The sequence below is a fragment of the Desmodus rotundus genome, chromosome 6 (genome assembly GCF_022682495.2).
Source record: "Desmodus rotundus isolate HL8 chromosome 6, HLdesRot8A.1, whole genome shotgun sequence".
Lineage (NCBI taxonomy): Eukaryota > Metazoa > Chordata > Mammalia > Chiroptera > Phyllostomidae > Desmodus > Desmodus rotundus.
Genome location: NC_071392.1, coordinates 45,251,983 through 45,272,426, shown reverse-complemented (window position 1 = coordinate 45,272,426; position 20,444 = coordinate 45,251,983). Strand labels below are relative to the sequence as shown.

At 39.5% G+C, this 20,444-nt stretch overlaps 1 protein-coding gene across 1 annotated transcript in view; it reads left to right on the top strand.

The window, feature by feature from the left end:
• The window catches only part of RELN (reelin), a 581,497-nt gene that overhangs the window by 374,448 nt on the left and 186,605 nt on the right, over positions 1-20,444 (top strand). The window contains exon 12 of the mRNA XM_024557430.3: positions 4,560-4,711. Within this exon, the coding sequence (XP_024413198.2) occupies positions 4,560-4,711 (152 nt within the window). The remainder of the gene's footprint in view (positions 1-4,559; positions 4,712-20,444) is intronic.

Below are 20,444 nucleotides of genomic sequence, written 5' to 3'. Positions count from 1 at the left end.
GTCACTGCCAAGTTTCCCTTCAAAGAATATATACAATACTTATTTTAAGCTCATGAAGGAAATTTTTTGTTTAATTTTAGCTTTATTGATATAATTCAAATTGACATATGATTTATTTTTTATTTTTAAAAAATATTCTATTATGCTATTACAGTTGTCCCATTTTTTTCTCCCCTTTATATCCCTCCACCTTGCACCCCCTCCCATCAGTACTTCTCCCCCTCCCCCTTAGTTCATATCCATGGGTTGTACATACAAGTTCTTTGGTTTCTCCATTTGTTATATTATTCTTAACCTCCCTTTGTCTATTTTGTATCTACCATTTATGCTTCTTATTCCCTGTACTTCTCCCCCATTCTTCCCCTCCCCACTGCCACACCTCCATGTGATCTCCATTTCTGTTCCTGTTCTAGTTGTTTGCTAATTTTTTGTTTGTTTGTTTGTTTGTTTTTAGGTTCAGATGTTGATAGTTGTGAGTTTGTTGTCATTTTACTCTTCATATTTTTTTATCTTATTCTTCTTAGATAAATCCCTTTAACATTTCATATAATAAGGGCTTGGTGATAATGAACTCCTTTAACTTGACCTTATCTGGGAAGCACTTTATCTGCCCTTCCATTCTAATTGATAGCTTTGCTGAATAGAGTAATCTTGGATATAGGTCCTTGCCTTTGACGACTTTGAATACTTCTTTTGAGCCCCTTCTTGCCTGTAAGGTCTCTTTTGAGAAATCAACTGATAGTCTTATGAGAACTCCTTAGTAGGTAACTGTCTCCTTTTCTCTTGCTGCTTTTAAGATTCTCTCCTTATCTTTAATCTTGGGTAACTTAATATGGATGTGCCTTGGTGTGTGCTTCCTTGAGTCCAACTTCTTTGGGACTCTCTGAGCTTCCTGGACTTCCTGGAAGTCTATTTCCTTTGCCAGATTGGGGAAGTTCTTCATTATTTTTTTCAAATACCTTTTCAATTTCTTCCTCTTCTCCTTCTGGTACCCCTATGATTCGGATGTTGGAATGTATAAAGTTGTCCTGGGGGTTCCTAAGCCTCTCCTCATTTTTTTGAGTTCTTGTTTCTTCATTCTCTTCCAGTTGAATGTTTATTTTTTCCTTCTGCTCCAAATCATTGACTTAAGTCCCAGTTTCCTTTCCTTCACTTTTGATTACCTGTGTATTTTTCTTTATTTCACTCTGCATAGCCTTCACTTCTTCCTCTATTTTGCAACTGTACTCAACCAATTCTGTGAGCATCCTGATTACCAGTCTTTTGAACTCTGCATCTGATAAGTTGGCTATTTTCTCATTGATTAGTTCATTTTCTGGAGCTTTGATCTGTTCTTTCATTTGGGCCATATTTCTTTGTCTCAGCATACCTATTACATGTAAAGGGTGGAGCCTTATATATTATTCCCCAGGGCAGGGTAACCCACTGCACTGTGTTGTGATGCTGTATGTGGGGGAGGGGTCAGAGAGGAAACAATGCCACTTGCTCAGCTCTCGCCCTGCTTTCAGTCACTTCCCCCCACTACCCACAAGCAAATTGGGCCCTCCTGTTACTGATTCTCAGGTGGGTGGGTTTTTGTACATTCTAGGAATCCATAGGTCTCTCCAAGAACTCTCCTTTGAGGCTAGGAGTTTCTCCTGCTGCCACAACTGCCACAGGTTTTTTTCAGTCAGGGGTTTTAAGGTTTTATTTCCCCATGCTGGAAACCTGGGTTTCACTGTCTCACTCCGCAGTTGTTCCTCCTGGTTTATCCGCACACAAGTGTGGGACTGCCAGTCACTGCCTAGCCTGATTCTGCCCCTCCTACCAGTTTGGATGAATGTGTCTTCTTTAATGACTTGGTTGTCAGACTTCCATACAGTTTGATTTTCTGGCAGTTCTGGGGGGTTTTTTGCTTTTAAATTGGTAGTTGTCCTTCCTTTGGTTGTGGGAGGAGGCAAAGTATATCTAGCTATGCCTACCTCTTGGCCGGAAGTCTCCCTTATTTGTATTTTATTGAGAAATTTAAAATTGTAAACTCTTTAAAGTGTACATCACGGTGATTTGGTATATGTATATATTGTGAAAGAATTTCCTCCATTTATTGACACATCATTGCCTGACATATTTATCTCTGTCTTTTTTTTGTTAATAACATTTAAGTCCTATTCTCTAATATCATTCTTAAAAGGAATAAAGTTTGATCCAATTAAAACAATTTTATTCTCAAACCAAAACAGCTGGTAGGGGAACCATCAATTTTCCAGTGAAGAAAAAAAAAAAATTTTTCCAGTGAAGAAATTTCTTTAAATTATTTTTGTTTGCAAAAAACATTTATTTTTCTTGACATAAAAAGTAGAAAGTTGTATTTTAAATATATAAATTAAATATTATTGTGATCTTGCTACCTCTAAGGGAAAAAGTTGCCTTAAGGCATTTTATTGATTATTAAACATTTTTTGTATTCCAACTTATCCCACTCTATAATAAATAATAGCTACCACTGTATTTATAATAAATAATTTGGGGTCTTTATTTTTAGAATTAGTCATCAAAGAATAAATATACATTGCTATGTTGTACTGAGCTCTCTCTCCCATAGGCAGACGTTTCTTCAAATGCAGTTCACATAGAACCACATTTCCTTGGAGAAAACATAATTTAAATCGTAGAGAACTAACATTCTTTTCAGAGAAATCGCCATGTCATCCTAGATATTGCTAGCATTGTAAAGCTCCTCCATTACCACTGCTGGCCTCAAAGGTTTAGTTATAATTTTACTTCATGTCATTGTTATATTAGGAGAGAGACAGAGATCATATCATTTTATAACTGGAATTAACCACAATTTTGCAACCTTAGGGATCAGAACTGTAAAGTCCAGGAGTGAAAGGCCCTCCCCAAGCCCCTCAGTAGTTGATGGAGATCTGAGATCCCCTTTAGGATACTTTGCCTTTAGCTGAGCTCAAGCCAGCGCTTCTACAAATTTATAAATGAATGAGCTTGTGCTACAACAGGCTCCTACTGAATTTTTAATAAGTATAAGATAATTTATTCAAGGTGATGAGACTTATACAAAATGATTTTCAGACTTCTCTCTGTTTCTTTCTCTTCAAAATGAACTAAGCTTTTCATTTCACTTGATTTTAAATATTTGGGTTTCTAAAGAAAGTAACTTCATTTGGTAATCTTCCAATAAATAGCAGAGAAGTAAAGGCCAATGTAGAGTAAAATTAGAATATGTTGGACTTTGAAGTAAAGATTGAAAAGAACTATACAGTCTGAATTATATCTGACACAATTCTGTGGTAGAGGTCATGAAAATAATTTATTTGATTAATCTAGAGGAGTTATTCACTTACAACTAATAATTAAGAGAAAAAGACTATTGATCTCATTTCTCACTTGAATAGAAGGTTCTTTTAGCCCGTGACAATTCCATCTTTTTAATTTAATGTTTAACTTTATAAATGGCCTAAAATATATAGATGACTAAAAGCAGTCATCATATGCATCATTTATAACCTTAACTTGTTTTGTGGATCAGCAGGCTGAGTGGTTTAATTGGAATAATGGACCAAGTAAAAGATCAATGAACCAGTGTGAAATTTTCTTGTATGAGTCAAGAGAGCTTCCTGATTAATTTACAATTGGCCAGTACTATTAAGAGCTTCCTCAAAAAAAGTTATTTATGGTGCTCCTGAATGATTGATATAATCTATTAAAATATAAAATAGTAGGCATTTTGTAAACACTTTGGTCACAAATCTATTATAAACTGGAATACTTCAACATAATCATCCTGACATACTACCCTCTTTAGAAATGTAACTACTAAACTAACAGCAGTTTGGGGAGTGGTCGGGAGAAAACAGAGACAATTATACTTGCACAACAATAAAAAATGTGAAAAATAAATAAATAAATAAACTAAGAGAAAACTGAGACTCAGAAGATCTTAGTTTTAGAGTCAAATAGGTGGTTAGCCTTAGGCAAGTCACTTATCTCAGTATGTCCCAGTTTTCTCCTTCTGTAGGCAAGTTACTTGTACGACTAACAATGGCCACATTAGACATGACCAGAAATAAATACTAAGGAGAAATAAGATTTTTAAATAGTAAATATTTTATTCTCTCTACATATACAAATACCTATTTGACAAGACCCAGTTTAAATTCCGTAGTCTTTTTTTTTTTTTTTTGCCAGCTTTTATACCTTTTCATTCTGCAGGTATTTTTTTAATGTGCAAAACATCACATGAGTACTTATGACATTATGATACTGCTTTTTTATGGTTTCCTGTTTTCTTTTTTTATTTCCCACCTCAATGGTAAGTACTTTGAGAATTAACACTATTATTGAACACTATATACAATGTGTTGATTAAATTTATCTTTTTATGGAAAAGAACATAATTGTGAATAGAGTATGTTTAAAACTTTGTTCATTACCTAAAATCTGCAGTTCCATATTTTTGTTTCAGAATTACTCAATACTCTGTTCTTTATTAAAATAAAAATTATACTTTTTGAGGATTTGACATAATATTCTAATTCTTAATGATTCTCATTTTTTTTAAGATGGGACATCTTGGGAGCTGTCATTGGTACAGAATGTGGAACAATAGAATCCGGTTTATCAATGGTCTTCCCCAAAGATGGAGAGAGGAAATTATGTACTCCATACATGGACACTACTGGTTACGGGAACCTGAGGTTTTACTTTGTTATGGGTAGGTACATTTTGAACAAATTTCGTTGACCTAGGGCAAATTCTAGGCCAGCACCTATTCCTGAGGAAGTAAAATTGTTTGTCATCTACAATATAAAATGAAAATTCAGGAAATATGAGTTCTACTGTTGAGCAAAAGCCTGTGGTGCTCACACCTGCTTCAGATGAACCCTGCTGGAACCTTCCTGTAAGAGAGCTAGTTTTGGCATGCCATGACTAGGCCTGAAGACAAAATGCCATAACCCCTTCCTCATCACTTCCTTTGTGGTCATAGCTGAAAAGACAATGGAAAAGAACTGAGAACAAAGTAACTCCCCTGTCCAATGTCCTAGCTTCCAAAAACCAGTCCTCCAGGTGAGTCATTTGTTTTCATGGGGCATAATTCTTTTGTTATGGGAAGCTAAGAAAGAAAAAGGTTTATAATACTTCATAGTACTTTAATAATATTATCTACTTTCTAATAGATTGGCCAACACATAAAGAAAAACAAGTGTTCATAAGACATGTAGGTTTTTCTTCAAATTATGTAGAGCAAATAAAGAGTTAGAAATTTGGAAAAAATATTCAAGGAGGATTTAAGGGGTTGAAATTTTTGACCTTTCAAATTTATCATTTTAGTCAACAAGAGCACAGTTACAAATTCTTTCACTGAATGTCGTTCCAGAACTGTGAGTAGCTGTCACATGCCTTCTTTTATTGAGTGACTGGAAAAGCACAGGCAACACCTGGAAGTTAAACAGGAAATAAACATTGTCAACCTTTGATCTTACTGGTATAGATGTCAGTTCATCAGGACAAACAGGCCTCCTGAGTGCTAGCTTGAGCACTGGCTGTTACTTGCTCTCACATTCCTTACTTCCTACAGCTCTGAGCAGCATGGTGAACTTCAGAGTGTATAGTGCTCTCAGACACATTACCTTTGTGATGCTTCCTCATATCCAATAATCTCTTTGACAATAGGGAAATTATACAAAGTATAAAATGTAATCTTCCTACCATGAGGATATCCTCACCTTGATTCTGAAATGATTTGTGTATTTAAAGACCTAGAGCTCATTTCCTTTAAATAATTAGAATTCAAAGTGGCTCTCATTTTATTAAGAGTGATTCCTGGGAAACCTTAAGCCTTCCCCCTGCCAAAAAATTTTAATAAACATTTAATATGCCAGCCTAATTTAAGTATTTTCCCTTTTAAACATTTTGACATAATGTATTTGAATTCTTGATTTTTGTTTTCATAATGAATTATAGTATATCAACTCAATTCAGTGCCTTTACAATAAGATATTGTCATCTTTATATGAGATTAAGTCATCTTTAATTCTTTCTGGTAAAAAAGCAGATTATTAATGAATCAATGAAATAATATTGACTGTGAAGTAAAAGTTCATTTGAATGAGCCCAAGGTACATTATCCCAAATAAAAGTATCTTCTTTCAATTTTAAAAATTAATGAATTCCTATTGAATTTATAGAGCACTGAACTAGGATATATGGAGGACACAGTTGGGGAAAATGGTACCTAAATCAGAGTTGTTGAATAGTGAGTCAATACATAAGAAGTCCTCAAAGCAGTAACTAATAAATAGTTAAGACTCACTATACCTTTGGTTTATTATTATAAAAGCTATAGACAGATTTCTTACCCACAGGTAACATCTGGACTATAAGGGAGAATGCAATAGGCTGTAATGGAATGAAAATGCTGTGAAAGTGCAGAAAAAGCTCTGGGTAATTGAAGTGGAGGGATTAGGGTAAAGCCTCATGGAGCTAGCATTTGAACTTGGTCATGAAGGATGGACATGAGTTAAATTTAAAGAGAGAAGTTAGAATCTAAACCAGCATTTTGAGAAAAACCACAAGTATAAAAGTATATCATTTGTTTGGAGCTGGGTGATTTTCCCAATGTAGATGAATGGAAAGATACATAATGGAGGTAGAGAAGCGAACTAGAGCCAGAGAAGTGATTTTCTTTAATGTCACACCAAGGAGTTTGGGTTCTCTCCTTCTGGGTAACATGGAGCCATCAGATGACCCCTGTCAGTTCTGTAACATATTCTTATCTGTGTTTTAGATAGATAATTCTAGGAGTATGTAATAAAGACTGAAACAATGAGAAATTAGAAGACAAGAGACCAGTCAGGGTAGGGTTGCCAGATTTGGAGGAGAGCCTATTTAAGTTAGAATTTCAGATAAACAGTGAATAATTTTTGTATTACGTACTGTTCATGCAATGTATTTTTTTCTGACATCCCAAAGTTAGGAGGGTACTGAACTAGTTCAAGAAACAAAGGAATTATGGCACTGATGGTGGTAACAATGTGAAGAAGGGGGTAAAGAATAAATAATTGAAGAAAAGGAACCAACTGTGGTTCACACCCAATTGACTGTGGGATTATGGCATCAGTATTGGAGAGGACACAGATTTCTCTCCTAGATGACTAGAAGAATGCGGTTATTCCCCAAATAGAAAATGTCCAAAATGTAAATAAATAAAGAGAAAGTGTGGAGTAGGTTTTTTATTATATTACATATATTGAGGTAGAGGCTTCTGAAAGGCCATATACAGGTAGAGATTCTACTGAGGATCTGAATCAGATTTGAAAGTCTGATACAGGTGATAAGTGGAGCCCCTGGAGTCTCTGTGTTCTCCCAAACAGAAGGCAAAGTAAGCAAAGGACGTGAAAAATTCTTAGGGAGGACACTCATCTAGGTGTACATGGAAGGAAAAGAGTAGACAAAGAACACAGAATGGACATGAAGAAATGCAGGAGGAAGGTGTCATTCTCCCCTAAAGGAGAAAGGGGAGAACATTGTTCAGGGGTAAGGTGATAGGGAGGTGTTCACCACAGAGAGAGGTCAACCTGGAGGAGGGATAAGAGCCCACCAGTGATGCCCCATGGTATGGTGCCTCAGAAGCCAAAGGCCATAGAGTTAAAAAGAAATAAAGACACATGTCACTGAAAGAGGACTGTGCCTTCAAGAAGTGCATCAGTAAACAGAAGAGTAGGGTATGGATCTTGAGGAGAAAGCAGGACAGTAGGGTAAGATAAGACTGGACCTATAGAAAAGACTTTAAAACTTTAGTAGCTGATGCAGAAGAAAGCAATATGGGAAGAGATTTAAGGTATGCTAGACAATTTATAAGTGATCCTTCATTAATTATGACTCCTTAGAAAATTAGTGGCTGATTATTTATATCAGATTACAATCCTCCTTTTTAGGCCCTGCCTATTTGTTCTTCCAAATTTCTACTGTGGCTACCACTTCTGGAAAATGTGCTCAACTTTCAAAATTTGGTTCAAGGTCTATTTCCTTCATCTGTATATTCACTTATTCAACACAAATTCATTGAAGGCCAGTGTCCAGCACTGTTCTTAGAGCCAGATGCAGTGAAGACAAAAATAACCTAATACCCATCATTCCTTTATTATTTCATCAACAAATATTTATTGAGCATCTCCTGTATGCCCAGCTCTTTAAGCCAACACTTATGTCTCTTTTCTTCGAATTTTAACCTCAATTAAGACAGCACAACACAATTTACATTCTTTCATGTGTATCAGTCTTACAAACTTTTTGTGGTCAGGACGTATTTCCCCTTCTAACCCAATACCCTGCACATAGTAAATAAGAAAATAACTTTCCTAGTACAAATGCCTTAAAAGCTACTTAAAACATGGTTTTAAATATTTTTAAATTGACTGCCCATCTAGTTTTTATTGAAATTTTCTGTACTTTAATTGCTGTGTAAAATGCCCCTTGAGTCATACCTTTCTACAATACATCAAAACATACGAAGCTGAAGAATCCATATCTTTCTGTAGGAGCTGCTGTCACTGAAACTTCACAGAATTGATAAATTGCCCCCAGAGGGAATCTTTCAGATAAAGTCTGTCATCATTTTAAAGTCTTGGCTCCTTTCGGACTTTCTTATTCTGTCATTCTGGGCTGAATGAGCTCCCACTTGTGCTTCAGTTCTCTCTGAAAGGCAGGTGCAGTACACAAACTGTTTGTTCTTAAGACAGCAGACAAGATTTATAAGGAACCAATTAATTAAATTAGAGAGAACTGAGGGTTCACTTCCTATGTCTTTGGGTGTGGTGCTTTAAACCTACAATGCCTGTAACCTCTCACATCGTATTGTTCTTTTTGGTAAATCTTTAATATGTACCCCATATGGAAGTTACATTTTTTAAATGGAAATTTAGTTTTCATGTAGATCTTTCTCCAACAGACTGCCATTGGAGAATTAACTAGTTACATTCTCTACAACATAAAAGTGTGTAATGAAATGCTAAAAAATATGATATCAGATGTCAAAATCATAATATTTTCTCTACAGGATGAGGTCTACATTGTCACCGTACATGGCTTCTCTGTTCTCAGTTCAGATTACTTAAATCAGTAAATTTTTGTTGTATGCCAAGTTATACATGTCTAGCAGTGTAACATACCAGATTTTAATGCTTCACAAAAACCACCAAGTTACTTCTTTTTTTTAAAAGATTTATTGATTATGCTATTACAGTTTTCCCATTTCCCCCCCTTCACTCCATTCCGTCCTGCCCACCACCTCCCTCCCACGTTCCCCCCCTATAGTTCATGTCCATGGGTCATACATATAAGTTCTTTGGCTTCTACATTTCCTATACTATTCTTAACGTCCCCCTGTCTATTTTCTACCTACCATTTATGCTACTTATTCTCTGTACCTTTCCCCCCTCTCTCCCCCTCCCACTCCCTGTTGATAACCCTCCATGTGATCTCCATTTATGTGGTTCTGTTCCTGTTCTAGTTGTTTGCTTAGTTTTCTTTTGTTTTGGTTTTAGGTGTGGTTATTAATAACTGTGAGTTTGCTGTCATTTTTACTGTTCATATTTTTTATCTTCTTTTTCTTAAATAAGTCCCTTTACATTTCATATAATAAGGGCTTGGTGATGATGAACTCCTTTAACTTGACCTTATCTGAGAAGTACTTTATCTTCCCCTCCATTCTAAATGATAGCTTTGCTGGATACAATAATCTTGGATGTAGGTCCTTGCCTTTCATGACTTCAAATACTTCTTTTGAGCCCCTTCTTGCCTATAAGGTCTCTTTTGAGAAATCAGCTGACAGTCTTATGGGAACCCCTTTGTAGGTAAGTGTCTCCTTTTCTCTTGCTGCTTCTAAGATTTTCTCCTTACCTTTAATCTTAGATAATGTAATTATGATGTGCCTTGGTGTGTTTGTTCCTCCTTGGGTCCAGCTTCTTTGCGACTCTCTGAGCTTCCTGGACTTCCTGGAAGTCTATTTCCTTTGCCAGATTGGGGAAGTTCTCCTTCATTATTTGTTCAAATAAGTTTTCAATTTCTTGCTCTTCCTCTTCTCCTTCTGGTACCCCTATAATTTGGATGTTGGAACGTTTCAAGATGTCCTGGAGGTTCCTAAGCCTCTCCTCATTTTTCTGAATTCTTGTTTCTTCATTCTTTTCTGGTTGGATATTTCTTTCTTCCTTCTGGTCCACACCATTGATTTGAGTCCTAGTTTCCTTCCCATTGCTATTGGTTCCCTGTACATTTTCCTTTGTTTCTCTTAGCATAGCCTTCATTTTTTCATCTAATTTGCGACCAAATTGAACCAATTCTGTGAGCGTCCTAATTACCAGTGTTTTGAATTGTGCATCTGATAGGTTGGCTATCTCTTTGTTGCTTAGTTGTATTTTTTCTGGAGCTTTGAAGTGTTCTGTCATTTGGGCCATTTTTTTTTTTTTTGTCTTGGCGTGCCTATTACGTAAAGGGGGGTGGAGCCTTAGGTGTTCACCAGGGCAGGGTAACTCTGGTCACTGCGCAGTGACGCTATACATGGGGGAGGGGCTGAGAGGGAGCAATGGCACTTGCTCCACTCTCTGCAGGATTTCAGTCACTCCCTCCACTACCCACAATCAAATTGGGCCCCTCTGGTGCTGATTCCCAAGTGGGTGGGCTTGTACATACTCTAGGCCCCTGTGGGTCGCTCCAAGGAACTCTCCTGTGAGGCTGGGAGTTTCTCCTGCTGCCGCCTCAACCCCCACGGGTGTTTTCAATCAGAGGTTTGATGCTTTATTTCCCTGAGCTGGAGCCCTGGGTTGCTCAGTCTGTTTCGCTCCCCCATCTTCCTCCCGGTTTATCTATGCACAAATGTGGGGCTGCAGGGTCTGTCATCCACCACCTTGTGGGGTCTGCTAGCTGAAGCCTGGCCTGCCCCGTTCCACAATCCACCACCTCACTAGGTCTGCCAGCCGCCGCCTTGCTGCAAGTCCTTTCCGCCCCTCTTACTGGTCTGGATGAATGTTTCTTCTTTTTTTTTTTTTTTTTTTTTTTTTTTTATTGTTATGCAATTACAGTTGTATGCCTTTTCTCCCCATCCCTCTACCCCACCCCAGGTGAACCCACCTCCCTCCCCCCTCTCCACCCTCCCCCTTGGTTTTGTCCATGTGTCCTTTATAGTAGTTCCTGTAATACCCTCTTCCCACTATCCCCGCCCCCACCCCCCACCCCCGCCCTGGCTATTGTTAGATTGTTCTTAACTTCAATGTCTCTGGTTATATTTTGTTTGCTTTTTTAGGTGAGATCATATGGTACTTGTCCCTCACTTCCTGGCTTGTTTCACTTAGCATAATGCTCTCCAGTTTCATCCATGCTGTTGCAAAGGGTATAAGCTCCTTCTTTCTCTCTGCTGCGTAGAATTCCATTGTGTAAATATACCATAGTTTTTGGATCCACTCGTTTGCTGATGGGCACTTCGGTTGCTTCCAGTACTTGGCTATTGTAAATTGTGCTGCTATGAACATTGGGGTGCACAGATTCTTTTGGATTGGTGTTTCAGTGTTCTCAGGGTATAATCCCAGCAGCGGAATTACTGGGTCAAAGGGCAGTTCCATTTTTAGTTTTCTGAGGAAATTCCATATTGTTTTCCACAGTGGCCTCACCAGTCTGCATTCCCACCAACAGTGCACAAGGGTTCCCTTTTCTCCACATCCTCTCCAACATTTGTTTGTGGATTTGTTTATGTTGGCCATTCTGACTGGTGTGAGATGATACCTCATTGTGGTTTTAATTTGCATCTCTCTGATGGCTAGTGATGCTGAGCATCTTTTCATATGTCTCTGGGCCCTCTGTATGTCTTCCTTGGAGAAGTGTCTGTTCAAGTCCTTTGCCCATTTTTTAATTGGGTTGTTTGTCTTCCTGGAGTGGAGTCGAGTGAGTTCTTTATATATTTTGGAGATCAGGCCCTTGTCTGAGGTATCGTTGGCAAATATGTTTTCCCATACTGTTGGTACTCTTTGTAATTTGGTGCTGTTTTCTTTAGCCATGCAGAAGCTTTTTATTTTGATGAGGTCCCATTTGTTTATTCTTTCCTTTATGTCCCTTGCTTTAGGGGATGTGTCTGTGAGGATGTTGCTGCGTGGAATGTCTGAGATTTTCCTGCCAATGTTTTCCTCAAGGACTTTTATGGTGTTACGGCTTATATTTAAGTCTTTTATCCATCTTGAGTTTATTTTCGTGTATGGCGTAAGTTGGTGATCGAGTTTCATTTTTTTGCACGTAGCTGTCCAGATCTCCCAACACCATCTGTTGAAGAGGCTGTTTTTGCTCCATTTTATGCTCCTGCCTCCTTTGTCAAATATTAATTGATCGTATAGACTTGAGTTTATTTCTGGGCTCTCTATTCTGTTCCATTGGTCTATGTGCCTGTTTTTATGCCAGTACCAGGCTGTTTTGATTACAGTGGCCTTGTAATACAGTTTGATATCAGGTATTGTGATCCCTCCTGCTTTGTTTTTCTTTCTCAAAATTGCTGCAGCTATTCGAGGTCGTTTATGGTTCTATATGAATTTCTGCAATGTTTGTTCTATATCTGTGAAATATGTCATGGGTACTCTAATAGGGATTGCATTGAATCTATAAATTGCTTTGGGTAGTATGGCCATTTTGATAATGTTGATTCTTCCAATCCATGAACATGGTACATGCTTCCATTTGTTTGTATCTTCCTTAATTTCTTTCTTCAGTGTTGTGTAGTTTTCCGAGTACAGGTCTTTTACCTCCTTGGTTAGGTTTATTCCTAGGTACTTTATTTTTCTTGTTGCTATATCGAATGGGATTTTTTTCCTGATTTCTGTTTCTGCAGTTTCGTTGCTGGTGTACAGGAATGCCTTTGATTTCTGGGTATTGACTCTGTATCCAGCTGTTTTGCCAAATTCATTTATTAGGTCGAGTAGTTTTTGAGTGGAGTCTATAGGGTTTTCCATGTACACTATCATGTCGTCTGCAAACAGTGACAGTTCATTTCCTCCTTTCCAATTTGGATGCCTTTTATTGCTTTTTCTTGTCTGATTGCTGTGGCTAGGACTTCCAATACTATGTTGAATAGGAGTGGTGAGAGAGGGCATCCTTGTCTAGTTCCTGATCTTAGTGGGAAAGCTCTAAGTTTTTGTCCATTGAGTGTGATGTTGGCTGTAGGTCTCTCATATATGGCCTTAATTATGTTGAGGACTGCTCCCTTTATTCCCACTTTGCTGAGTGTTTTTATCAGAAATGGGTGCTGTATCTTATCAAATGCTTTTTCCGCATCTATTGATATGATCATGTGATTTTTGTCTTTGCTGTTGTTGATGTGATGTATTATGTTTATTGATTTGCGAATATTGTACCATCCTTGCATCCCTGGGATGAATCCCACTTGGTCATGGTGGATGATCTTTTTAATATATTGCTGGATGCGGTTTGCTAATATTTTGTTGAGAATTTTAGCGTCTATGTTCATCAGCGATATTGGCCTGAAGTTTTCTTTCTTTGTTGTGTCTTTATCTGGTTTTGGGATTAGGATGATGTTGGCTTCATAAAAAGAGTTTGGGAGTCTTCCATCAGTTTGGATTTTTTCGAATAGTCTGTGAAGGATAGGGGTTAGTTCTTCCTTAAATGCTTTGTAGAAATCTCCTGTGAAACCATCTGGTCCAGGGCTTTTGTGTGATGGGAGTTTCTTGATGACTGCTTCAATTTCCTTTGCTGATATTGGTCTGTTCAGGTTTTCTGCTTCTTCTTCATTCAGTTTTGGAAGATTATATTTTTCTAGAAATGTGTCCATTTCATCTAGGTTTTCAAATTTCTTAGCATACAGGTCTTCATAGTAATTTCTTACGATCCTTTGTATTTCTGTGGTATCAGTTGTAATCTCTCCACTTTCATTTCTAATTCTGTTTATTTGGATCCTCTCTCTTTTCTTTTTGATGAGCCTACTTAAAGGCTTGTCGATTTTGTTTATCTTTTCAAAGAACCAGCTCCTGGATTCATTGATCCTTACAATTGTGCTTTTAGTCTCTATGTCATTTAGTTCTGCTCTGATCTTGGTTATTTCCTTCCTTCTGCTTGCTCTGGGCTGTCTTTGTTGTTGTTCCTCCAGTTCTTGTAGGCATAGGGTTAGGTTGTTTGTTTGAACTGTTTCTAACTTCTTAAGGTAGGCCTGTATTGCTATGAACTTCCCTCTCAGGACTGCCTTTGCTGTGTCCCATAGGTTTTGGGTTGTTGTGAGTTCGTTTTCATTTGTTTCCAGGAAGTTTTTGATTTCTTCCCTAATCTCGTTCTTGACCCATTCATTGTTTAATAGCATGCTATTCAGTCTCCATGCTTTTGAGTGTTTTGGGTTTTTACCCTTGGCGTTGGTTTCTAGTTTCAGACCCTTGTGGTCAGAGAAGATGCTTGATATGATTTCAATTTTCTTGAATTTGTTGAGGCTTGCTTTGTGTCCTATCATGTGGTCTATCTTTGAAAAAGTTCCATGGACACTTGAAAAGAACGTGTATTTTGCTTCTTTGGGATGAAAAGCTCTGTATATATCAGTTAAGTCCATTTCCTCTAAGGTATTGTTAAGTGACACAATATCTTTGTTGATCTTTTGTTTGGAAGACCTGTCCATTTTTGATAGTGGGGTGTTAAAATCCCCTACTATAATTGTGTTGCTGTCAATATCTTTCTTGAAATCCTCCAATATTTTCTTTATGTATTTGGGTGCTCCTATGTTGGGTGCATATATATTTACAATGTTTATGTCTTCTTGGTGGATTCTTCCTTTGAGTATTATGAAGTGACCTTCTGGGTCTCTCTTTATGGCCCTTCTTTGGAAGTCTATTTTGTCAGATATGAGTATTGCTACCCCTGCTTTTTTTTCCTGTCCGTTTGCTTGGGAAATTTGTTTCCAGCCCTTCACTTTCAGTCTGTGTAAGTCTTTTGTCCTGAGATGGGTTTCTTGTAGGCAGCATATGTGTGGGTCATGTTTTCTTATCCATTCAGCTGTTCTATGTCTTTTGATTGGAGCATTTAATCCATTTACGTTTAAGGTTATTATCGATAGGTAGTTATTCATTGCCATTATTTCCTACCTGTGTTCCTCTGTCTTTCTCTTTTCCTTCCTTTCCTTAAAGCAGTCCCTTTAGCATCTCTTGCAGAGCTGGTTTGATGGAGCTGTATTCTTTTAGAATTTTTTTGTCTGGGAAACTCTTTATTTGGTCTTCTATCTTGATTGAGAGCCTTGCTGGGTAAAGTAGTCTTGGTTGCAGGCCTCTGGTTCTCAGTACTTGGAATATTTTTTGCCATTCTCTTCTGGCTTGGAGCGTTTCCATTGAGAAGTCAGTTGCTAACCTTATTGGGGCTCCCTTGTATATTACTTCCTTTTTCTCCCTTGCTGCCTTTAAGATCCTCTCTTTGTCTTGGAAATTTGCCATTTTAATTATGATGTGTCTTGCAGTGGGTCTCTTTGGGTTCCTCTTGCTTGGGACTCTCTGTGTTTCCTGGATTTGGGTGACTTTTTCTCTCCTCAGATTAGGGAAATTTTCCATCATTACTTTTTCAAACAGGTTTTCTATCCCTTGCTCTTCTTCTTCTCCTTCTGGTATTCCTATTATACGGATATTGTTACGTTTCATGTTGTCCTGCATTTCCCTTATTGCCTCTTCATTCTTTCTGAGCCTCTTTTCCTTTTCTTGCTCCTTCTGGGTGTTTTTTTCTACTTTATCCTCCAGCTCGCTGATCCGATCCTCTGCTTCATCAAGTCTGCTTTTAATTCCTTCTACTGTGTTCTTCAATTCAGAAATTGTATTCTTCATTTCCACTTGGCTCTTGTTGATATTTGCTTTTTTTTTTAATATATTTATTGATTATGTTATTACAGTTGTCCCATTCCCCCCCCACTCCACTCCATCCTGCCCACCCCCCTCCCTCCCATATTCCCCCCCATAGTTCATGTCCATGGGTCATACTTATAAGTTCTTTGGCTTCTACATTTCCTACACTATTTTTACCCTCCCCCTGTCTATTTTCCACCTATCATCTATGCTACTTATTCTCTGTACCTTTCCCCCTCTCTCCCCCTCCCACTCCTTTAATGACAACCCTCATGTTCTAGTTGTTTGCCTAGTTTGCTCTCGTTTTTGTTTTATGTGTGGCCGTTAATAACTGTGAGTTTGCTGTCATTTTTACTGTTCCAATTTTTGATCTTCTTTTTCTTAGGTAACTCCCTTTAACATTTCATATAATAAGGGCTTGGTGATGATGAGCTTCTTTAACTTGACCTTATCTGAGAAGCACTTTATCTTCCCTTCCATTCTAAGTGATAGCTTTGCTGGATACAGTAATCTTGGATGTAGGTCCTTGCGTTTAATCTTGGGTAATGTAATTATGATGTGCCTTGGTGTGTTCCTCCTTGGGTCCAGCTTCTTTGGGACTCTCTGAGCTTCCTGGACTTCCCGGAAGTCTATTTCCTTTGCCAGATTAGGGAAGTTCTCCTTCATTATTTGTTCAAATAAGTTTTCAATTTTTTGTTCTTCCTCTTCTCCTTCTGGCACCCCTATAATTCGGATGTGGGAACGTTTCAAGGCGTCTGGGAGGTTCCTAAGCCTCTCCTCATTTTTCCAAGTTCTTGTTTCTTCATTCTTTTCTGGTTGGATGTTTGTTTCTTCCTTCTGGTCCACACCATTGATTTGAGTCCCAGTTTCCTTCTCATCACTATTGGTTCCCTGTACATTTTCCTTTGTTTCTCTTAGCATAGGCTTCATTTTTTCATCTGTTTTTCAAATAGATTCAACCAAGTCTGTGAGCATATTGATAACCAGTGCTTTGAACTGTGCATCCGATAGGTTGGCTATCTCTTCCTCGCTTAGTTGTATTTTTTCTGGAGCTTTGAAGTGTTCTGTCACTTGGGCCATTTTTTTTTTTTTTTTTTGTCTTGGCGCGTCTGTTACTTTAAGGGGCGGAGCCTTAGGTGTTCACCAGGGCGGGGTAACGCTGGTCGCTGAGCTGTGACGCTGTACGAGGGGGAGGGGCCGAGTGGGAGCAATGGCGCCCGCCTCACTGTCCTCCGGATTTCAATCTTTCACTCCGTTACCCACAATCAAACTGGGCCCCTCTGGTGCTGGTTCCCGAGTAAGTGGGCCTGTGCACACTCTAGGCCCCTGTGGGTCTCTCCAACAACCTCTTCTGTGAGGCTGGGAGTCTCTCCTGCTGCCGCCCCAGGGGTGCTTTCAATCAGAGGTTTGAGGCTTTATTTCCCGGAGCTGGAGCCCTGGGTTGCACAGTCTGCTTCGTTGCCTGCCGTTCGTCAGGTTTATCTGTGGGCGAATTTGGTGCCGCAGGGTGCTACCCGCTGCTCTGCCTGCCCCACTCTCCGCCACTCTGAGTCCGGCCCTCTGGGTTTATCTGTGCAAATGTGGGGCCGCAGGGTCTGCTAGTGCTCGGACTGCCTGCACCATTTGTCCCACACTCCGCCAGTCTCAGTCCCGCCACAGCCACGCGAGTCCTCTCCACCCCGGTGCCCGTCTCCGCCCCTCCTACCAGTCTGGATGAATGGTTATTTTCTATTTTCTTGGTGTTGGTCCCCCTTGCTGTTCGATTCTCTGTCAGTTCTGGTTGTGCGAGGAGGCGCAGTGTGTCTACCTACGCCGCCATCTTGGTTCTCGATATTTTCTATTTCCTTTTTCATGTTGATATAGTTTGCAGTGAGTTCATTGTAGTTTCCTTGTAGTTTCTGGTAGTTCTCTTTGAGCTCAGAGAGCTCAGTGAGTTTCCTGATGACCATTGCTTTGAACTCAGTATCTGATAGTTGACTTGCCTCTTTTTCGGTTAGTATTCTTTCTGAGACTTCCTCCTTTCCTTTCATTTGGGAATTGTTTCTTTGTCTTCCCATTGTTTGTGAGGTTCTTCTTGTTGGCCTCTGTGTCTTAAATTGCTTTGTTCTGACTCCCTGGATTTATGATATGAACTTCTATGGTAGAATGCCAATGGGATTCGGTGGTGCTGTCTCCTTACTCTCCTGTGCTCACTGGTCTTGAGCTGACGTTTATGTGTTTAACACGGTCTAACTCTAGTCTTTTCAGCACTCCAGGTTTTGTTGTCTCACCTGTGGGAAAGAGAAAGGGGGGGCGAAAGAAAAGAAAAAAAAAACACACACACACACACACACAACAAACCAAAAGAAAGATGGGAAGGAGGGAAAAAGGAAATAGGAAAGGAGGAAAGGAAGGAAGGAGGGAAGAAGGAATAAAGAAAGATCGGAGGCAAGATAAGAAGGAATTTTAGCAAAAATTAAAACATAGAAATAGATAAAAGAAGGCAGGAAGAAGACATAAAAATGGTAAAGGATGGGAGGAAGAAGGAATGAAAAAAAAGAAAAAAAGAGAGAGGAAGAAGGAATTCAGGGGGAAAGGAAAAAAAAAGAAAAAGGATAAAAAAAAAAAAAAAAAAAAAAAAACCTTCTGTTGGCTTTAAACCGGTCAGGTTATTTCTGCTGGTGTCCTGTCTGTGCAACGGGAGGGGGTGTTTGGAAGGATTGGTTTCACTTTTCTCTCTTCCTGGGTCACACTCTTCGCTGTTTTGTAAGTGTGGTCCCTGGCAGTCAATCAGTCCGTTGATCAGCCAATCCAGCTGCTTTGGCTTGTGACGCGTGCGCACGCAGCAGGGGAATCCAGCCGCTTTGGGTCTGTGACGTTATTTTGTTCCCTGAGCGCGCAGCCGGCGGACCAATAGAGCCGCCAGGGCTTGGAACGCTGGCGCGCAGGTGGCGGATTCAGCCGCCTTGGGGTTAGGACACTCGCCAGCAGCTTTGTATTTAGAAAACAGGCACCCAGCCGGCCCTGTGCTTGGTGAGCGCGCGCAGCCCGCTGAGCCACAGGCTCTGTGCTTGGGGGCCCGATCCAGCCTCCCTGGGCTTGAGTCTCTCGGGCGGGCGGGGCCGCCCTGGGACTGAATCACGCGGCACTCGGTTCCGAGGTTTTGGGCCTGTGGGTGGAGCAGCTAGACTCTGGTCCAAATTATCTCGGAGGTTTCAGGTGTGGGCACCCCTCCGGGGTTTCAAGTGTGGGTCCCGTTCGCTAATCTGCTCGCTCGCGCAACCGGACCTCAGGTGAGCATCGCAGTCCAGGGGTGGAGGGGGAGGGGCGCCAGGGGCCTCGGCTACTACCGAGAGTTCTCTAATTAGCCCCCGAGTGTCTCTATTTTCTTTTTCTTTTTGAGAAATTCCTCCTTTTCAAGCCCCCCTGGTCTAATCAAGCACCTGGCTGCTCACAGCGCAGCCTGGCCCTCTCCCAAGACTCCTGCCGCAGCCCCTGCGCCAGGGCTGGCGCTTCTGCCGCCCTTGTACCGCGCGGTCCTGGGTCCCGTGGACCTTATTGTCCTTCAGCACTCTTCTTACCGTCAGATCTTTCAGTGTCCTCTATCTTTGGTCTCTGATCTTCGTATATGCTGGAATACTGTTGGCTGTTCGCTCTGCTCCTCAGATCAGCTAGGTATTTCCCTGGCGTTGAGGGGAAGTGGACTCCGCTCCCACCTATGTTGCCGCCATCTTCCCCAAAAGCCCTGAATGTTTCTCCTTTATCTCCTTGGTTGCTGGACTTCCATACAGTTTGATTTCCCATCAGTTCTGGTTGTTTTTTGTTTTTAAATTGTTGTTGTCCTTCTTTTGGTTGTGCAAGGAGGCACAGTGTGTCTACCAATGCCTACATCTTGGCCAGAAGCCCAAGTTACTTCTGTTACTATGATCTTTCTTGTACTGATTAGATTCTAGCTTTCTTACTTAGCATTATATATCAGTGACATTTCCCTAAGATAGGCCCCAATTACCGAGGTTGAGATTTATCCAGACATTTATGATAATTGACTATTTATTTATTTACTTACTTGCTTTCTTATATAGATGGTGAATTTCTATGGTTATTGGTTGATTTCACTACATTAACTCTCATATGGTAACCTTATTTTAGAGATTTGAGGTGGCCTTACTGTTACTATAGATTGTTAACAATAGAAATTGCTTATAGATAAAAATTAACATTGATGGTGATTGGAAGAATTTTTTTTTTGAAAGACAATATAAAAAAATTAGTGTTATAAGTTTTGGACCTTAGGGATAGAATATTTGCCAGGAAATCCATGTACATACCTATATTCCTGCTATTATGGTTGGTTCTGTAATGAAGGATAATAGTGGTGGTGAGAGACTTCTACTTAGATGTACAATTCTTTCAAATACAGGTTATGCAGACAGTTGATAGAAGACACAAATAGTAATGATTATTGGCTGAATGCAGTAATAAGAAGATTAGAGGGTCAAGGGCTAAATGACATAAGATTGAATTGTGGCTTTTCCACTAGTTAATGATCTTTAGTTTCAGGTACCTGCTCTATTATCAGTTTTATCATCAGGATGCTCTGAATTACCTCTCAGT